The sequence below is a fragment of the Euprymna scolopes genome, chromosome 2 (genome assembly GCF_053919585.1).
Source record: "Euprymna scolopes isolate OS-2025 chromosome 2, ASM5391958v1, whole genome shotgun sequence".
NCBI lineage: Eukaryota > Metazoa > Mollusca > Cephalopoda > Sepiida > Sepiolidae > Euprymna > Euprymna scolopes.
In genome coordinates, this window is record NC_136483.1 from 79,622,007 (window position 1) to 79,644,353 (window position 22,347).

General features: G+C 31.1%; 1 protein-coding gene across 26 annotated transcripts in view; it reads left to right on the plus strand.

The window, feature by feature from the left end:
• LOC145292934 (protein polybromo-1-like) overlaps positions 1 to 22,347 on the plus strand; it is a 172,713-nt gene that overhangs the window by 19,658 nt on the left and 130,708 nt on the right. For 18 of the 26 annotated variants that reach the window (XM_080139141.1, XM_080139307.1, XM_080139108.1 and 15 more), the window contains exons 3-6: positions 1,540 to 1,637; positions 3,718 to 3,865; positions 5,957 to 6,442; positions 11,673 to 11,840. In XM_080139141.1, coding sequence (XP_079995267.1) covers positions 1,540 to 1,637; positions 3,718 to 3,865; positions 5,957 to 6,442; positions 11,673 to 11,840 — 900 coding nt within the window. The remainder of the gene's footprint in view (positions 1 to 1,539; positions 1,638 to 3,717; positions 3,866 to 5,956; positions 6,443 to 11,672; positions 11,841 to 22,347) is intronic. The other 8 variants (XM_080139189.1, XM_080139151.1, XM_080139227.1 and 5 more) reach the window with 1 other exon arrangement.

The window sequence follows — 22,347 nt, forward strand, 5'->3', positions numbered from 1 at the left end:
GGCCATTGTTTTAGTGCCGGGTCAATTAACTGATAGTCATAGAACTCTTTCATTTCCTCTTTTGAGACAACAGGTTCAACCTATTTTGAAAAAAAAAAAGGGTCTGCTTTTATTTTTTTTACATAGGCATAATCACTTATCAAGGCTCAGAGACCACTCGAGGATAAAGGTTAAGAGTGTACAGTAGTAGTCAATTGGACAATATAGTAATCGTTAGTAATGGAAATTTGGTAAATTTGTTAACTTAAGTGGAACGACTCATCAAGAACTTGTTTACGTTGGACTTGAAGACAACCATATTGTAGTCAGCTGGAAAGCAGGAAAATGGAAGACAATTCCACAGGCATGCAGTTCTAAGAAAGAAGCTTTGTTCATGGAATCTACATTTAGTGTTTTCAGCTAAGAGTAGGGGGAATTATTGAGAATGTTTCTTGTGAAAGTTTGACGAGGGGGGAATAAAAATGTCAATATCTACAGAATGAACAGGTATATAAAAACTATGTTAAAAACAGTATTTCCAATATAAGTTAAAGTTGAAGCTGTAGGGTATGATATTAGAGACAAAACATATGAAATAAAACATTGCAAAGTAGAGTGAAAAGATTTTTATTTTTGGCCTGTGGGTTGACTGTATTTGGAAGATTTTTAAAAAAATTGTTTTAGTTTTATCTTATTTTATTTTTGATTTCAATAAATATTTGATTAATAGTAAATAAAAAATAATTTGGTGTGTATTTATCAAAGTTACATATAATGTCCAACCTTCTTCATGTGCATCAACACACAGAAACAAGAATTTGTCTGATAATTTTATTAATACAGAGATTTTTGACATTTTGTTTTTCCAATTCTACCTGTTCTGAATTGTGTTGCACAGAGTATTTCTGATAATAAATTGAATGCTAAGTTATCAAATTTCAAAATGGCTTTAAAAGTCTTAGAAACTGAAAAAGTAATTTTTGCTTAGAGATAAATCAGAAATTAAAGATATCCAAATAAAATTGTTATAATGATAAAAGCAAATTTTATGATTTGAAAATTATTTCATAAAATCTACTTTTATTATTATCTCTTTTCATTACTAAAATCTATTTCCCGTTTGATAAAGCAATTGTTCATAGAAACCATGCTGTGTCTTTTCATACACTGGAACTTTTTATGGAATTTAGAAGTGAACCATTAATGGAATGATAACAATCTATCTCTCTGGATTAAATAAAAAGTTCAGTTCCAGTGTTCAACATAAAAATTTCCAAGTTCAAAAAGATGCACATGAAGAAGGTTGGACATTATATCAAAGTATGAAAAAAAAAGTATTTTTTTATGACTGGGAAACATAAAGACAATGTAATTGATAAAGGAGACCTAATTCACATAATCAAATTTCTAGCCAGTCTCAACCATTATTAATAATAATCCTCACGTTGTTTCACTATCCTGACAAACTTATTAACCCTTATCCATGAGTGGCCTATAGGTCTTGATATGTGCTGACTCGTTAGTACATTAAAAAAAAATTTATTTTCTTATTTTTTTCAGCTGGAAATTTGCCAAGAACTCTATGAAACTATTCGTAATCATAAAACAGATGATGGTCGATTGCTGTGCGAAGCTTTCATTAGGGCGCCAAAACGAAGGTAAATCATTTCGATCATTTATCAAGAAGCAACTCTTTTATATAACTGCCAACAGGGTTACCTGGCGTTGCTCAGGTGGGAGGTTGAATGCATAACATCACATGCAACAGAATAAAAAAACTAAGGAATAACTTTTGTGGGTACATTTATTTCCGAAGGGCTCCAACAAGATCTCCAAAAAGACAAAGTTCTTGCAGTAAGCACAAATAACAGGAATGTTTCACACAGAACTAACGTACATAGACTGCAAAAGAACTTTTCCAAAAACTTTGATCTGAACAGCATTAAAGCTAATGCCAAATGATGAATGATACCTGTTTATATTGAATTTAAAATTACTCATTTGCATAACCAGCCATGACTCTGTTTATTGTCCAGGATGTTTTCTTATCACTGAGTGTACAAAAAAATTATTTGCATAATTTGACATGCTTTGCTGTTCTAGATGTTTAGAATAATAAGCATTCTTCTTTCCACTATGGAGATAGTACACAAATGGTCTGTGTTTCAACTGGTATGGGCATTGATTATCATTGTGAGCAGTGTTTGAATCATTTGGCACATGGTTCAGGGAAAGTAGTTTTTCCCAATCAATTGGTGCAAAAGATGCATGTTCTTTTGCAGGGTCATTCATCCCCATGTTCATTATAGAGACTAAGAACTAGATTTTCATTGTCAATTTAGTAAAGTTTACCTGATGTCAGCCAAATTCCCCAAAACTATGTAGAATATATATATATATATATATATATCTATATATCTATAAAAGTGAACGTGTCTGTACATTTCCTTACGCAATAACTCTGTCAATTTTTAATCTACAGACTCGAAATTTGAGATACAGGGTACTGAGATTTGGGAAAATCGATGTGATCAGTTTTTGGCCAGAAATTTGGCTTTTAAGGGGTCAAAGTTCAACGATTTGACCTTTGAGAACTCTACCAAACTCCTCTGACAATTTTGGGTCTACGCACTTGAAATTTTAGATATAGGTTCCTTGGACATGGATCTAACTTAATAACTTGATTTGAGCCCCAAAAAATAAATTTTAAGGAGTCATAATAGGGTTCAAAGTTTTTTAAAAAATTGACCTCTGCAGTCTCTTCCAAATTACTCAGACAATTTCTGGTCTAAATATTTGAAATTTTACATAAAGGGTATTCAGAGATAGGGCAAGCTTTTTCATCAGTTTCGGTCGAAGACTTTTAGTTACCAATATATAAATGTATGTATGTCTGTTTGTATGTCTGCCTTAAACTTTTAATAGAGGCGACGGATTTTACCAAAATCAGAATCGTTTTAAAGTTCGACCTTTCATACGACAAATGTCGAAAAATTGGCTAAAAACATTAATATGTTCCCCTTCAACTAGACACTTTTCTACAGGGGTGGGGGTGGGGTCATTTTTTTCGCCGATATTTTTTAAAGTTATCCTCTCCTTTAGATTGTCTAGTCTTAATTTTAAAAAATGTCGCTTCTGGTTTGGTGGTGGTCGTAACAGCATAAACGTTAGGTTTTACCCCGTTCTTTTCCTCCTTTGCGGTCCGAGCCTGCCTTCCTACTACCGCTTTTTTTTTTTTTTGCTCAACATACACATCCAAACACCCGGGCAACGCCGGGCTGAAATGCTAGTATATATATACATATATATATATATATATATATAAAAATTAAAAAGAAATTAAGATTGTAATTTGAACTGAATAACTTCAAATTTTGGGTGAAATAAAAATTTAATATGTTCCTCCTGAGAATTGAATACAGTGACTAAAACTAATTGGGCGCCATGATGTTTCCTAGTATTGCTAGTATATGTTTGTAGGTTTGTTTTGTGTGGGTAGTCATCAGATGAAAAAAAAAAAAGAAAAAGAACTATTGATGTCTAGCCCAATTTAAAATAGAAAAATTCATTCCAACTTCTGCAAACTTAAAAAAAAAAAATTTAACCTCAGAATTGTTTTTTTTTTCGTTAACCCACACTGATTTCTGTATCTTTTTTTTATTTATAAGAACCTTAAAAACAAATTTTCCTTTCTGACAGTGTTTTGCTGTTGCTCTAATGAAATTGTTTGTCTCTTAGGACTGCTGCCGATTACTACGATGTGGTAAGCACGCCAATCGACCTCCTCAAGATCCAACAGAAGCTCAAAACAGATGAATATGAAGACCTGGAACAATTTGCGTCTGATATTGAACTCATGGTCAACAACACTAAAGCTTATTATCGAGTAAGTGTTTTAATCTCTTGTTTTCATTTCTTACTTATTGATTTTTATTTATTGATTTTGCTTAAAATTCTACCATGATTTGTCAATAGTATGCTCTTTCCATATGGCTCTTTGTAATAGAGAAGAAGAACCATATTATTGTTTCTTTTCCATAATGTAATGTCAAAAGTCTAAAATACTTCCACCTCTCATGATGCGCTTGTTTGCATAAAGTAGAGTTATCATCATCATATTCAGTTTAATGTTTGTTTTATATGGTGCCATGTGTTGAATAGATATTAAAAATTGATTTCTAATATAGCCTATCTGTGGCCAGATAGTTATTTATCTATCTTTCCTTTCAAATTCATCTTTAAAACTTTCTCCAGTGTTTACCGTGGCTTTCTCCTGTGAAATGATTCTGCTACCTCAATTGTTCTACATCTGCCAATGTAAGAACTTTCATATATTATTTCAACATGGCCATATCATTGAAGTCTCCTGCTCTGCACACATCTTCCTATATTTTCTAGATTTAATTTCCTCTGAGAGCATCTGATTGAAGTCGGTGCTCGAAAGATACCAGGTTCTGATTGGCTGAGCTAGATCGCAGGAAAGAGGGCATGTTTGAGGCAGTTTCAATTAAGTAATAGTTAGTTGACCAGAAGATCAGTCAGTATAAGTAACTTAGAAAACAGGTTCTAGTGGAAATTTTGTCTGTATCTATTTTACAACTTCTCACCTGGTCAGAGAAATTGGTGAAAAGAAGATGAATAAATGGCATATGTGTGTGCGTGTGTATGTATGTGTATGTATATATATATATATATATGGGTTCATTTTTTTGGGTCAACGGCCAACTAGCACCGTGTGTGTTTTTGTGTATGTATGTGTGTGTTGGGGTGGAGAGGGTTCCCGTAAGCCATGGTGAAGGCAACCTTTCTAGGAGAAGCAAATCTCTGATTTAAAAAACCATAAAGCGGGAGACCAGTACCCGCATTAAGCTGGTCTGCAGTTTAACTTGTTGCTGGCTATCTTGCTCTTGCTTGTTGCTGGATCTCAACATTTTGAACCGAGAGAGAGACTTAGCTGTCGTACAAAGCTAAGATTCTGTAACATCATCTGTGTATAGATATTCCCTCAGGCATTTGTCTATAAAAATGGTTCTGTGACGCATGGAGGCTTGAAATGCTGGAAGCATGTAATAATTGATCTCAATGACCGTCTTCAGTATCATGCTTGCTTGAGCATGCGAATTCACCAGTAGGACTAGAAAAAAAAAAGTCATTTTTGAGCTCATGGACTTTAAGTGTCTAAGGGAGTGGCACTCGTCTGACAAGACGTTGCAATTGTCATATATATATATAAACAGTAAAATTAATTCTTGCAATATGTGTTGGAAAAAATAACTTTTTTTTATTTAACTTTTCTTGCTTTAGTATAGCTGTCATTGTTTTTTTCCTTTTAAATGTTTTATTTCATTATTAAATAGCAATAAACTGTTGATTGATCATGTTACTTTTTAGAGTCTATAAAATTCAATTTTACACCTCAAAATTATCTGTTGTGACAGTTTTTTTTTTTTTTTTTTTATGAATAATTTTTTGTTAACAATAGTTTGTATATATAGTATAATAATGAGAAACATTTGATCTTGGTATAGGGCTTTGTTTTCAATTACATCCTCTTACAGCCATCAGATATGGAATGGATCAATTCATTTTTAGTTTAAACCATTTTTTGAAGCAAGCATTAATTCTGATTCATTTCGCCAGCTTTATTCATTCAATACAATAAAAAAGAAAGAGTAAAAAGTAGACCTTGGATTACTTTTGGCAACCTTATAATTCACACTTTCCTTATTTTATCCTTTAGTGTTCACATTCCATAAGCATTGTTTCTGAAAAAGGAAAGAATTGCTTTTTTCTGGGTCAGATCTATTTATCTAATACTTATTGGTTACTTGAAGGTTTTTTTTTTGTTTTGTTTTTAGCTCCATACATCAAGTGGCTTCATGCCTTGTCTGGAGCGATTTCCATGAAAAATACACAAAGTTAATGTGAATAATCTGTATTTAAAAATTCTTTTCCCCTTTTACTCATTTTTTTTTAGAAAACTTCTCAGGAATACAAAGATGCTTGTGATTTATGGGAAATTTTCCAAGCAACCCGAAATGAACTGTTGTCTGAAGCATTTGGTGAGCCTTCCCCTGCTCCTAGTGTACAGTCCACTACAGATGGTTCTACTTCCACAGTCACTAGTACCATGACTACTACGCCAACTACCAGCAGCTGCACGCCTGTGGCAACCACAGCTGCAGCACCAGTCACTGTGTCTGCCGTATCTACAACTCCGGTTGTCACAACCCCTGTTCCTGAGAGACGGCGAAGTACTCGTAAGAATCCTAATGATAATTGGCAGATTCCGGAGGAAGAAGAGGAAGAGATGAAGACAGAACCACCAGATACTCCGACACACACAGGACCGATCTCCAACGAAGATGCCATTGAAATCCAGCAGCTCTATGCTGCCATTATTTCTGCCAGAGACGGAGATCGGGACATTAGTGAAGTCTTTCAGAGACTACCACCAAGATCGGTGAGTATTAATTCTTTATTTAAATGCACATCCGCCATCATCAGGATTTACTGTTTTCTTCTTTAGCATATCATTTTTGTTTTTGTTACTTTCTTTCTCTTTTTATCTGGATCATTATGTTAAATATTCAGGCGGTGTGTACTGAGAAATCATTTTGACAAGAATTTGTGCATGTAGCAATGTGATACAAGAAATACCATAAAATAATTATCTGAAGTATCCAAAAGTATTTTAATAAAAATAATAAACCCGACATCAAGCATCTGCAACAACCATAATCGATTGTCAACAAGATAAGTTAAATGTTAATTATTTTTAGCCAGAAGTACATACAGGTGCAATCAAGTCACTCCAAGAACAAGTTAATTCATTGAAACGACGATCACTGAATAAAATGCCCTGGGGGTATAGCTACAGTGACAATGCTGTCCAAAGAGGGAATTTGAGATGGTCACAAAGATTATATAATAACTTGAAATAGATATTGGGGATTGTTTGGCAGTGTTAGTAGTAATACACACGGACGAAAAAACGCTTTGGATAATCACAGATTTCAAGGTAGTTCTACTAAAATAGCCATATTTTTTAAACCAAAGCACTTCAAGTCTTCAAATTACTACTGTTTTGTTCGGAAATGAATATACTTTCAAATGAATTAATAAATATGAATGTACATTATATATTTTAAGAGTTTTAAGCAAATAAAGTGATAAAAATGTGAACGTCATAAAATGGCGTTTTCGGTAAGGTTTTGTAATGACCCCCCCTGTTTTCTAAAGGTCCGTACTGTGATTGTATGTAGAATTTCGTCATGAAATTTGGGAACCAAACAGTAGAGGTGTTAATCTTAATACTGTCAAGTGTCCGAAATATTTTTGACCATTTCTTTTTTTGTCGTGTTAAAAATAAGACTTTAATATGACGAGTATCGAACATTTTGAAAAAAAAATTCTTCGGACACCCAGTAGTAAGTAAATCAATCTTTTTACTATCTTTATTAATTAAAAGTATTATTTTATGTTGAGTAGGACCGCGGTAATTGATAATTTAAAAGGACCTACCCGAAAAAAAAATTGTTTCTATTTCTCGAATTTGGTCAAATGAAGTTAGTATTACTAGAAGCAGCAGCAGCAGCTCCAGCCTGTAGAATCAGCGATAGCACAGTGTAAACATGCGTTCTTTAATTTTTATTCCAGAACGAATTAAGAAAAACATGAAAATATGAATATAAATGTTCTTATGTTTAATTAGAGCTATTTTGTTATCAGAATAACATTAGTTTAGAACTATTCGGTTTTCAGAATGTATAATAACAACAATCCCAACCAATTCGGCATTATGAATCTGTTGCAATTTCTCACATTTCTCGTCAAATTTAGGTTTTAGTTGGTTAAAAAAACAAAATAAACTTTTGTAGATATATAGCTTGCATGCACTTTTATTCTTTAAATTAGTTTTGAACAGCGAATTAAAACAATGTTTTACTGCGAACAGCCACAAATGTTTTTTTTTCAAAATCAAAATAAGTATCAAAATCTCGTTTATACATAGATTCGAAAAAGTTGTCAAAAAACAAATATATAACAAATAAATGTTATCAAAGGCAAGATAAGTTACTTTTCTACCTAACTGGATAATTTTCTAGTGTTTTTATTTAATGTAACATGTTTATTCAGCTCGAAAAACGTACAGTGTTTACCGATGTATTGGAAAATTAAAAATGGTGCCCGGCCCGACTCTCTTTGACACGGTAAGTTTGAGAAAAGGAGTTAAAAAAAAAAAAAAAACTATAAAAAATACTGTTAAAAACTCACCGAATATATGTCAGCCTATGTCACGGTAACATATATTGAGCGAGTTTCTAGCAGTATTTTGTCTACTGTTTTATTTTTAACTCTTTTCCCCAAACTTACCGTTTCAAGAGTCGGGCGCCATTTTAAATTTTCCAAAACATCGGTAAACACTGTTTTCAAGCTGAATAAACATGTTACATTAAATAAAAACACTAAAAAATTATCCAGTTAGGTAGAAAAGTAACTTGCTTTTGATAACATTTATTTGTTATATATTTGTTTTTTTGACAACTTTTTCGAATCTATGTGTATAGTAATACAAACTCTCAAAATCTATATCAATATTCTTGAAATTTTAAAAGAAAACACATCAAACTACAATTAGGAAGCTTTTTATTTCGTTGTTTTTTTTTCTACTTATTAAGCGAAAGATATTTTTATAACCTGCTCCAGCGTAGTATAAACGGCCTATGGAATTAACACCTTCAACCTCAAAAATAGAAATCAACAAATTTATGGAATTTTCTTTGAAATTTCGCAACGCAGTTTCTTATTAAATTAAAACTAAATATAACATTTGCTGACTTATTTACCTGTCGAATACACACACACACACATATATATAACTTTCTGTAAAATATTTATTTGAAATGGAAACGGCATTTTGCAGTTAGGACAACAAAACAAAAATGAAGTAACGGTTCGTATTCCTAAAACACTCTTTACCCTAACAATAACACTAAGTTCGAGTGGCAAGCCCCCCCCCCAACAAAATACCTCTGTAAGCCACATACAAGCATCTAAAACAAACAAACAAACAAAAAATAGATCCTTCCTTAAAGAAAAATACACATAAAAATAAATTGGTTAACTGTCCTAAAATGCTAGAATGGCCAGGAAATGGTGAATTATTTTACATTAAATTTTTGTGAAACTAACTGCTCCCCCCTCTAATATTGTTTTTGTTAGCTTTGTCTCTGTCAAGTTTTCAGTATGTTCACACATAATTTTCCTTAGCCCCTACAATTAATTCAAAGTCCGAATGGCAACCTTCCCCATATTCTCATTGCATAGAAACCCTCTTAAAACTACACATAATCATCTTAAAAAAAAAAAAAAAAAAAAGCATGCATATTTTCCCATAGAAAAAAAAACAGTTAACTGCCCTAAAATGCTAGAATGACCTATATTAGGAAATTATTTTACATTCAATTCTAAAATAATTTGTTTATCTTTCATTAAAGTTTTTCATGGCATTTTATACATAATTTCCTAAAACGGTAGAATCACATTTTGGAGGGGTGGTCAGAAGGAGTTGAGTGGGGTTAAACAGAAGGTGTTAATCTACAATAATACCAAAGAAATATTGCAATATATTCATTTTTAAATGGTCTTATGTTTAGATTTAAGTTTTTTGTACATAAAGCACATTACAATTCAACTTTGAGTTCTCCAACTTCTTTTCTGTTTATGGATACATGGCATTTTTAAGGAATTGCTGCATATTTATGCACATTTACTGCAGATTATTTGGAAACCATAAACTTTGGGAGATTTTCAGTTGCATATTCTGATTCCTTGTACAAAAATACACTTATATGGTAAATTTCATTGCTTAGTCTTGTTTTAACAAAGATATGACATTTTTACTGAAAAAGTAGTGTAAAAAATGTGACGAAACGCATATTGTCTTAAAGAGGGAAAAATATCCAAACGTGTGAGGCACAAAAATAGCCATAACTTCCTTAATTTTAATCAGATTTTAAAAATTTAAAAAGATTCTTTCTTAGCTCATCAAGCTCTTTCTATGCATACCAATATTGAAATATTTCAAGCTATTTCAATTTTTTTCATGTGTATTGCTAATGTTAGCCTGAAGTGACTCAACATATCGAATTCTTGTGCATGTATCTCTCCTCCTAATAAACATGACCATCAGCGATTAATAAAAATATATCATATTTTCACATGTCAGTGTGTTGTCATTCTTTTTTGCACAATAGAAATACAACAATTAAAAAGTATTTTTTGCTTACTATTTTTTGTGATAGAATTCCAATGTAAAAGAAAAAATTATTTACAGTTTATTTCATGTAACTCATGTTTCAGTAAAAACAAAAATAATGATAAAGCAGTAAATTATAAGTTGAATCATGCATGAGAAATGCTGAAAATTTTTGGGTTATTCTCCTAACATTTTTGTCAATGTAAGCTCTGACTTTCTTCAAAACTGAATCCATTATTTAATTCATGGGAGTAAATTGCTCTTGTTCTCTATATAGAAGTCTTAAATAATTTTTAATTATATTCTTAGTGAGGATTGAACCATCAACCTCCAGGAGACTGTTACTTAGAACTGGTTATGATTTAGCTCTTTATCCATTAGACATAGGCCAGTTTAAATTTTGGAAGCCTTAAACCTGTTTTTATTTTTAACTGCGTAGTATTACTATCTATACTTGATGGTTTCCATATTGTATTAAATTAAATATAAAGATTCACAAGACCCATCCGAAGAAGATTGGAGATTATATCGATTGAATCATGAAAATAACATTCAAGATGAAAATTGTAATCTGAATAATCCAGGTAATACAAAATTTTTTTGTTGTTGAAAATTAAAATGACGAATATAAACAAATGCAAGAAGATGCAAAGGGGGGTAATACTAAGTTTATAATGTGACACAGAGGAGAAATCTAGGTATTAAAAAATAAAAATAGTTTCGTTTTTTCCATGTTTTAAAAAATGGTAAGAGGTAAGGATTATTTAATTTTTTGTTAGACTAAACAAATCAAACTTTTTCATTATTCTCATCCTCTACTTAAATTCTTTGGCCTTGCTAGCGCAGTTGAAGTTTGAAAATTACAAAATAAAACATGCCTATGGTTGATACATAAACTTTTTCCTTTTTCTTCTATCATAATAATCTCTATTTTTTTTTATTAGTTCAGTTCCTGTTTACTTGCCTCCCCATGAGGGCAGAGTTAGACACCAGGTCAGTTTTTAATGTGGGGAAAATCCATCTTCCCACTGTTTACAGAGGATCAAAGTATCTATTGACTGTACTGAGCATCAGAGTATTGTCCTCTTTTTTTTTTTTTTACATGGGATGCTAATGTAGTATGTGTGCCATCATATGGAACTCCTCTGCTGTAAGACTCTGAATAGGTGACTAGAGATAGCAAATATCATCAATGAAGAAAGAATAAGAATTATCTTTCATGATTTCTTGCTAAGGCTTGTACTTATTTAGAAAGGGAAAAATCTCCTTTCATTTGATAGTTGTTTAGTAGAAAGTGGAATAACTCATCCTAGACTAGATTTTCTTTGAGTTTCTTCTATTCTGACTTTAAAACAAATCCTTTTCTTGTTAAAAAAAAAACAACAATTTCTTTGGAGACAAAATCTGCATATATTTTTCTGTTTTTTGCCAGAAGTATCCTAAATATTATGAAATTATCAAAGACCCAATTGACCTGAAACAGATTAATCAAAGGATTCAAGAGTCGCACTACTCGACCGTGGCAGGATTAGAGAAGGATCTCCTGCTGATGATCAAAAATGCCAAAACATTCAATGAGCCACGCTCCCAGGTTTACAGGGTAAGCAACATCTTTTTCTGGCTGTAGATCTATCTATAACTCTTTCCCCTTTGTCTGTCTGCAGTTATTTTAATAGTTGTTGATTACTTCATCTTCATTTGCATTACATTGGATTTGTTTAACATTAATCTCTTGAATAATTTTAAACCTCTAACAACTTTATCAGGTTTGTCAGCAAATAAAAACAGCAGCAAAAAGAAGTCTGTTTTCACAGATGGTTTTATTTCAGAAAAACATAAATCATTATATCAGTTTTATAGCCCCCCCCCCCCCACACTTATCAGAAACTGTATTATTATATCTTGAAGGGAGTTTATTCCAATCCATTGTTATGCAAATGACGATTTTTCTCTTAATTGTGTTCTCAAAGCAGCATGTTGTCTTTTTGTAAAGTTTCTTCTTTTTTGTTCTCTCTTTTCCTCCCTTCATCCTCCTTATCCCTCAATAACAATTGTGCCAATAGTATTGGCCCTCTTATATTTGTTTAGATGATTTTTTTACTTTTCAGTTAAAAATGAATTTTTTTGTTTTTCTTTAAATCTGGAATCAAGAATGCTTTTCTTCATCTTTCTTCCTTTTTTCATTTCCTTTTCTTTAAAATGCCAGCCATAACAAAAGGTGAGATTTTTTTCAGTTTAAAACGTAAATGTTAACACCTATGCTCTCTTCTTGCAGGTGAAAAAAAACTTCATATATAGTTTGAAATTTTTCAGACTTCAATTGTTTTCAATCTCTTTTCTAAATTAAAGCATTCACAAATAATCTCCTTGGGATCTCCTACACCCAACTTTTGTTCATAAAGTTTGCCTCTTTCTCCTGTTTTCTTCCCTTACAGTTTTAAGATCTAATTATCACCTCTGATCTGTATCTAGCATAAAATTATTCTACACTTTTAGCAGAGGAGTTTTGTGCTTTTTTTTACATCTGATGTTTTTGGCTTTCACAAAAACACCAGATTCCAATTTGGCTGAAGTTTTGTTATAAGTAGATGGATGCAGAATCCTGTTAGATTAATTAGTGATGGTCATGGCAAAAAATCAATGCTACTTGATGCTGAGCTCCCTTACCACATCTAATGTGTTGTTGTCGTTGGTAGTGATGCTCTTCTTGCTTTAGATTGATTGACAACTGAAGGATCTTGTTTTCAATTTTTATTTTTAAAATTGAATTTTTTTGGTTTGCCAACTTTTTTTGATCTTTTTTTTCCCCTCTCTATAACACCATCCTTCTTTTCTTCTACAATTATCAGAAATGTCTGCCATTCATTGGCACTTTATCATTTTGTCTTGTTTTTTTTTTCAAATTATATGAAATATTAGCAGAACAAAAACATTTATATTAGGTCAACCGATTTGACTCATATTTTTTACTACTTCATAATTGGAGTCTGTTAATGCTTCTCATTAGACAAGTTTTGTCATCAACATTTTAGAAGTATCTTTAGAAAAAACAATTTTCAGAATAATTTTGCTTTCAGTTGGTCTTTGAAACAATTTCTTTGGAGACAAAATCTGCATATATATATATATATTTTTTTTTTTGACAGAAATATCTCAAATATTATAAAATTATCAAAGACCTAATTTAGATAAATTTAAAACTTGCATTTTTTTTTTTCTTTTTTAAGTAAAAAGCACCATTTTTGTTGATTTTATTGCATTTTCACTCCCTTTCATCTACTTTTCTCTCTTACCATATGCAGATTTTCTTTTTCTCTCATTTCTCAGAGTTTTGTTTCAAGGAAATTTTCCTCATTTATTATTTTTTTTCTGCTTTCAAAGAAGAAAAGTTTTTGTTTCTTCACCTTATTTTTTTTTAAAAGTTCATTCTATTTTGTATTTCACTTCATTTGTTTGTTTTTTTCTACTCAAGATAAATCTGTTATCTTTTAAATGAATACACTTCCCACAGTAAGCTAAAATAACCAAAAGAAACTTAATTTAAAGTGATGTGTTGCATCATATTCTTCTGTTCCATTTAATTTCTGTTTCCAAAAAAATAGAACATCCAACAACAAAAAAATTCAACATTTGTTATCTCAAAATCAATTCAAATATTTGGTTATGAGCATAAAATTAAATGAATCTTTGATTAGTTTTGTGTAAAAACAAATAGATGAAAAAAATCCTGTTTTTTAACTGTTTTTTTTAAATCTCTTAAATAATAATAACTGAAAACTTTAGCACGCATTTACTACTTGTCTATCTTATAAATATCTTTCTAACGTTTCAAATAGAAAACTTTAAAAAGTTTGTATTAGTTACACTTCTATGCACACATCTATAAACATGAAAATCAACTTAGATTTGGAACTGAATCAAACGAAGACAAAACTTGGCATAATAAAAGACTAAATATGCTTTCAGAGTTAGACGTAAGGTCGATTTTTTAATATAAAAAAAAAAATACAGTTCTCCAAAAAGGGTCACTCGGGAATAACTCTGATATATTTTAACATTTTACACGGTTAATCAAATCTTCAGAAGTGTCTTAATAAATTCCTGAACGTTTTTATATATTCAAACTGACCAAGAAAACAATTTAAGAAAGAGCTAATGTTTTTCTTTTCTTAAATGATATGGTGTCATTGGATAATGTCATATTTCCTTTGCTAAAAATACATTGTGTATGTATGACATGATTATATTTTCTTGGGGGTTTAGATCTTTAAAATAATATTTTTCTTATATATATAATTACCTGTAAACATACTGTTTCGCTGTATCATAGCTCTTCGGTCTGGCTAAAGAAACAAGGGGTTGCAGCTGAGATCAAAACTGACCATTTTGTCAACAGGCAGTCATTAATACAAGCTGAGAAAGAAAGGGAAATCTTAATGCTTATATAAGCATTATCAGCTGCTTAGAGTGCTCTATTTTTTTCTGAAGAGCTATGCTATGCATAATTGTTAACAAATATGTAGGAGGTATATATCATCATCCACAGATACACACACACACATTTATGGTAAGAGTTTGTAAACAGTTTAAATGAGTTTTTATACAAATTTGACAAATTTGATAGTTTTTATACAAATTTGATAGATTTTCTCTCTCTTATATTTTTTTGTTTCAATTCATTATTCTTCCCCTTTTCTTGTTTTCATAACAAGCAATGGAGAAAATCCACTTTAACTTAATATTGCATATTTGTATAACTGTACAGTTCATAAACCAAACATTCGATTTTTAGGTACGACGCTGGAAATCTTCTTCCATTAGTAATTATATATATTCAAGGCTTCCTTCTGTTTTAAGAAACAATGGGTAATGTAAGAGTAGTTGCTCGATAAATGTACAGTGAAGCAAGGGTTGCACAATCATAAACTCTTCTGAGCCAACTGTTTAAATTCAAAACAAACCGAAACAGTGTTAATATAAGCAGAGAAAGATTAGTTTTATTTCAAAGGTGTTTGAATGCTTGAAAGTCTATACTAAATTGTAGCCACAATAAAACTTGTACTCTGCATGCCAAGCCCATAGTTCATGCCCTTACCCATTACACCTACCACTTCCATGATATGCCATATTTTATTTATAGTATTTTAATTTTAATAAGAATGTGTATGTTTTTCAAGGCTCAATGAATTCAATTAAAAAAATGTGATAGATAAAAAATAACATAAACAAAAATGATCAAAATATTTGTGTCATTAAATGATGACACAAATATTTTATTTTAAAAGATTTCAATGTTTTTGTTTTCTGTATTTTTCATCATGTATCATGCTGTTAGGCAAATAAATCTTCATTTAGAAAGGGACACAACTTTTGTTAACGATAAGCAGAAATGGAAGCATATTGTGTAAGATGGCCACTATAAACACACAGTTATTTCCACAAGTCATCTAATATCTATTGTTATTAATATATATATCCATCACATATAATTCACATCATAAATATTATCATGATTATCTGAAATCTTGTACGGTTTATTTCATAAACATTATATCCTAGATTGTACAACTAAAAAAAACAATGGCCTATTTACTATTCTTGACACTTTTCTTTGGAAAATCAAAATTTTTCTTTTTTTCTTTCTGAATATTTTGTATAAAAGGAGAACGAAGAAGAGTCTGAAGAAAAAATAAAAATGAATTACTTGTTTTTCCTTTTGGATTCAATTGAATGCTATCTTTTTCCTCCTTTATTGTTTTCTATTCCTGATATCATGGAAATGGTGTAATGGTTTTGGATATCTCTTTCCCATCTCTTTCCATCTTTCACTTCCTCTCCATTCCTTTTCCATCTCTTTCTCTTGCTTTTCCATCATCTCTTCCTTCTCCTTTTATCTTCTTTACTCTCCCACTCCTCCCTTCTATCTTCTTCCTCTTCCACTCCTCCCTTCTATCTTCTTCCTCTATCTTTTACTCACCCTACTGTCTATCTTCAGTTTTCTCTCTGTCTATTTTCATTCATTTCATTCTCACCTAACCTCATCCATGTTCACTCCTCTGTTCTTGTTCATCTTCATCCTCTTCACCTCCTCCCAATCCATCTTCATACTAATTCTTCCATCTTCATCATCCCACTCTTTCCTTCCATCTTCCTTATCCTTCCTCTTTTAGTTTTATGATTTTCAATTAGAAATGGCTTTTAATTTTAATTTATTTCCTTTATCCAATTTTTTTTTTCTTGATACATTTTTGTTAGTTTTTTTAAACACTTTATTAATGGCTAAACTTAATATGCTAGAATTTACAATTATTCTTGTCAAGTATTTCACAAACTGTAGTGACATTATTTTGTTTCATTTTATGGACCACTTCTTTGATGCCATTGAAATTTATTAATAATAACAAAGATTTGTAGTAAATTTTCATTGCTTTCACATGGAGCGAATCACCCAATTACTTGTAAGTTCTTTTGTTTTCATAACAGTTTGAGATTTTATAAATAAAATTCTTGTTTTTATGCAGATTACTTTGTTGAAGAGATATTTTCTTACAATCAGAAAGAATGAACAATTAAATTAATTTAATTACAATTAAAAAAAAAAATAAGGAAAGATCTATGTATACATATACAAAACTTATTTGTATTATTTACACTTTTTCTTTATTTTTAAAAATATTTTAAAGAGAAATAATAGAGAAAAAATTTTGAATATTTTTGCTCTTGGTGACACTTTTCAGGTGATAATTTTATTTTTTATATTTCAATGAAAAGAATTTTCTTTTTTTTTTTTATTATTGTAAGATTTGAAATGTGGAAAAAGTTTTCATTACAAATTCCTGCCTATAAAAATAAATTAAAAAAAAGAAAAGGAATAATTTTCTGAGCTTTGTAAAGGAGCAGTTTAAGTTTAGGCGGCATCCTGCGTGTTTTTCCCCCCATTTTTTTTTTTGGATGTAGAAAACCTTTCGACAAAGAAACACGCCGATGAGAAGCTAATGAAAAACTGAGCTGATTTAAAAGGTAAGTAAGATATTCTAGAATTCTGAAAACGCCTTTTTGCTCTCTTGCGCGATGTTATCTAGCATAATTATCATCATTATCCTAATCATCATCACCCTCACTCTCCTCCTCTTCCTCCTCCTTTGCATGTTTATCATCTTTTGCTAATCCTCACAGGGTGCAATTCCTGATGTTTGGATTTTTTTTCTTTGTTGGGGAGATGTTAGAGATAATTTTTCTGCAAGTGGTGCTCAATCGATGGGATGGCATTTGAACCTATTTCCAGTTTGACTCTGATTATTTAATTACAAGACCCCCCCCCCCAAAAAAAAAAAACGCACACACACACACACACACACACACACACACACACACACTAAAAGAAAGAACTCTTCCATTTTGCATATTTAGAGGAGTCATGTAAAACTTACAAGCTCATGATTGGCTTTTTTTACATGACTTTAAAGATGCAATCATATTTTAGATTTTCCAAAGTTAAAAAAATATTTTTTCTCTTTTCTTTGTATCAGAGTTAAAGTTTTTACACTTTTCAAAGATGTCAATTCAATCATTGAAAACTGTGTGTGCATGTGTTTGCAATTGAACTATTTATTGCATCATATTACTGTGTGTGTTAATTTACCACATTGCATGAGGGCTGGATGTGACACAAGGTTTATTTAATGTGTGGATATACAACTCTCTTTAACTCTAGATTGACACAAACATAAAATTTACCTCAGTTTAAAAGAATATTGTCTTCAACTGAGAATAGAGCAGATACTACACTTTGATCCCAACCCAGTTATTTGCTTGTTTTCCACTTCAGCAAGATATGCTACAAAGCCGGAAAATCGGGAAAATTACTCTGGTGAGGTACAAAACTAAGTATGAATAGACCTACCAGGATTCAAGTGATTAACAATAACCCCCTGGCATGAACTAAGAGCGGATTTAATGCTTGGGAGGGTTTAATTCCTCGGACCAAGCTGCATTATACTTCATCCTGATAAAGAAGAGTTTGGTACTGCCATAGGTTTTTTAGATTGATTGGCAAGGCAAACCTCAAATTGGTATAAAAACAGTTGCCGGTGCAGCAGGAAGCACTTGCAAGGCCAGTTAGGCATCTGATACAAGGATTAGCCCTACATGTGTATGTATATGTGAGTGTGCTTGTGTGTGATTGTCTCCCTTTTATAAATGTTGGTTTTTGTTATTTTGAGTGGTGATTAACCATACCTATTCCTTCCATTAGCCCCCCCATCCCTCCCCAATCTCATAAGGTTTAATGTTTTATTAGTCTACTCCTTGAATTACCTTTCACAAGTACAAGTGGAGAGATTTTAAATAAAACACACAATCTTGAACTGCTTTTCTTCTTTTTTGTTCTATTACTATATTATCTTTAGTTCATCTAAAGAGATATGAGGGTTTTTTTCTTTTTGTGATTCTTACATCAACAAACTAGTAGAGCATTGGGTTTTCTTTTCACAGACTGGCTGGCCTCCCAACAGAAACAGCCCCCCCCCCCCTATTTTCTCCTATGGCTGTTTCATTATCTGTTGGTGATCATTTTACCAACGTTATTGATGTAACTTTCTATTGACTTTGCAAATGCTGTACAAGTAATAGTAATGAATGAGGATATTAACAATTGATAGAATGCAAGGTAGTTTCATCACTCCAGAAGTATAAAAGCTGCAAAGCAGACTGCATTAAATCCATTTCCTGTAATCTCCCTTTTTTCTTTCATAAAAAAAAGAATCCACATTGAGTATTACGTATACACACATATGCGCATAATTGCACACACACACACGCAACACAAATCCAGGTTGCCTGGTGCATAGTGCTTCTGCACTCATTTTTTTTTTTTTTTTCAATGTTTTGTTTTTAATCCCCACCCCCTCCTTTTACATTTCAAATGATATCAGAAGCCCTTTTCTGAAGATTAACCCATGTTATCTTCTTTATGAAGTTTCTTATCTTTCTATCCCAGAAAGGAGTAACACATTTTCCCATTCTTGGAAAACTTCTTTATATTTTACTTATTTTCTTTTACTCTTATTAAATTGTTACCATCAAATATATTCAGAATAAGGTTTGTTTGCTATCTTCCCTAGAATCATTATTCAAAAATACTTACAGACAAAACTCACAAGCACATTCTCAATTTATTTTGATTGATTTCAATTGAAAATCTACAATTTTTTTCCTTTTATTTGTAAACTGACTTTAGAACAGCCACTAAAATTACCTGAAAATGGAAGCACCACTTGTTGCTTGACAAAAAAAAGCATTGTTTCATTTGCATTTCTTTAAACTTTAAATTTGACTCAATTAAATTATTCTATTCCAGAAAATAAATGTGTCCAATATTCAATGTCTCTTTTAAATTTTAAACAAAAAAGTATAAATATTTATTTTGAAAAAGGTAAATCATAGATCCTGGGAAATACTGAGGGAACTGATGCAATTTTTGCAAATGACTTTGTGACCATAAAAAGGCACTAGGATCCTCATGCCAAAAAAAAAAATTTTTTTATGAGGGAAATTTCATATCAGAACAAATACAGATTTCTTTAATTACAAAGAGAAGTAAAAATTCACCAATATTTTGGCTCCTAGTGCTTTTGCTGGGGTCATAAATGTGAGAAATTACGAACAGAATTGCATGATTTTGAATTATTTGCTTGATATTCTTTGAATGCCACTCTCCAGATTTACATTTGTAGTTTGGAGCACAACATTGGAATTCAGTTTTAATCATACCTGATCATGCATGATCATTAAAGTTTTTGCAAGCCTGGTAACATTTGAATTATTTTGGTTACTGCACTATCAGCAGCTGTGTATTTATATTTCATACAGCAAATGTTTTTGACTGCTTCCACTGTGTTATGGTTCATTTTAAAGTGTCATTACATAAGTTTCTGAAATAGACTGTTGTATAGTCATCTGTGACACCACAACAATGGGAACAAGTCCCTTTCTACAGCTTAAATTACTTGAGTCACATGAGAGATGCATAACTACCCAGCTCATATTCAAATATTCCAAAACTTTTGACTATTTACCCTTGTATTATTTCTCTCTTTCTTTGAGCTTTAATTTGTTCTTTTAAGAATACTTTTTAAATGTTCTGTATATCCCCCCCCCCCATCACCCCTTCTTTAAATGACCTTTTGACATTATCTATTTGTTTTATTTTGTGTGACAAATGCAAAGGAATTTCCTATTATATTCTGACTGGGACCCTGGATATTGTCTTGTAGGAACTGAAAGCTGACAATCTACTTGAAGATTTTTTCCTCAAGTTGACTGCTCATAAAATAAAATGAACAGACTACTAGATGTCCATTTGTTGGGCAAGGAGTTGCTTTTAACTAAACTGTGGCTAAACTCACCTATCAGAATCTTATATGTTTTTTGGCTAAAATCTAGTCAAATGAAAATTCAGCTTAAAATCTTTTCTAAGTCACATGATTAAAACTAACCAATCGGACATCTACCCTCATATGCAGTCGCAACTAACACTAATGGTGATCATTTTTTCAAATATATCTAATAACTAAATACACTATGCCAATAGTGTTTGCATGTAACTATATTAAAAGTATATTACTGTTAAGTAATATTAAACACTATATTGTTTTATTGACTTGAATAAAACCAAAAACCACCCAAGATAATCAATATCTTTTAAGACATATTTATTTGTTGTTGCTATTGCATGTATAAAACTTGAGAGACAGAACTGAATGAATCTAGTCATATTTAGTGAGATGAAACCTGCCATTTTATGTTTATTCAGTTTAAAAACACTGCCAAGTTTAATCTATTTTATTATAATTTTAACAAAAATTAAAACTTTTATTCTTTGATTGACTAGATTGAAAAACAAGGATATTCAATATTAACTGGCACCCCAAGGATGAAAGGCTATCCCTGTGTATATCTCCCAACCCTGAACTCCATATTACAATTTTTTTTCTCTGATCTTTCAGTAAAATGTCATCTTTTGCTGTTTATATAGACGCAGTGATTGTAAAAGCTCCTAAGATAAAAGTAATGCTACAGTTGAATTCTTCACAAAAGTTTATTTAAGAAAAATTGATGGGGCTTTGTTTTCAGTTGCATCCATAGATAACAAACAGACATACCCCATATATATATATATATATATATATATATATATATATATATATATATATATATATGTATGTATGTATGTATATATAGTGTTCAATATTGGTCCTTGCTTTCTTTACAAGGGCTTTACTCTTCTAGATTTATAAAACTTAAATTTCACCAATTAACCTTTCCTCTTATAATACAAAATTCTGTCCCTTCTTACAGTTCCCTTTTCTCAAATACTATCCTTCTTCCAAATAAGCATATTCTCCATCTTTCATTGTGGTCATTCTGTTCATAAACATTTTTTCTTTCTTCCACTCATTTTTTTAAATCTCCTCCTTCAACCTTTCCATATATCAATATACTTCATCAGCCCCTTCCTCTTCAGTCAATAAACTTTATCTTTTTATACTTTTTACTACTCCCCACCCTGCTAAAAGAACCTTCCATTTTTCTTTTTATTTGATTCAAATCAAAGACGTTTAAAACAATTTCTTCTTTTTAAAGATTTTGTATTTTCTTTTTGTCTTTTCTTGCCTTTCAAGATATATATTATTCCAGGTGTAGTTTTGTTAATAAAGATTTAATAAACAATTTTGTGAATCTTATTTTGTTTATATAATAGTGCTCAATAGCAAGCAGAAAGAGGGATTAATATTTTGGCTAAGAAAATTTATTCAGGGCTTTTCAAAAATGTATGTAAATTTTCTCTTAGGCAAACTATTAATCCTTCTACATATGTTGAACATTTATAGAATCATGTATAATATCTTTTCGGATGACAAATTCACATTTAATGTTGTTCATGCAATTAAATATAAATTTGTTAAGCAATTAAAATTTGTTCAGCAATTAAATCAAAATATATTCAAAGTACTTTCTTCAGAAAGTAATGGTTAGTGTTTAGTCTGTCTCTTTTGGATTTATTGACTAAAAAATAAAAATTTAAGTGTTAAAAAGTCTAATATAAT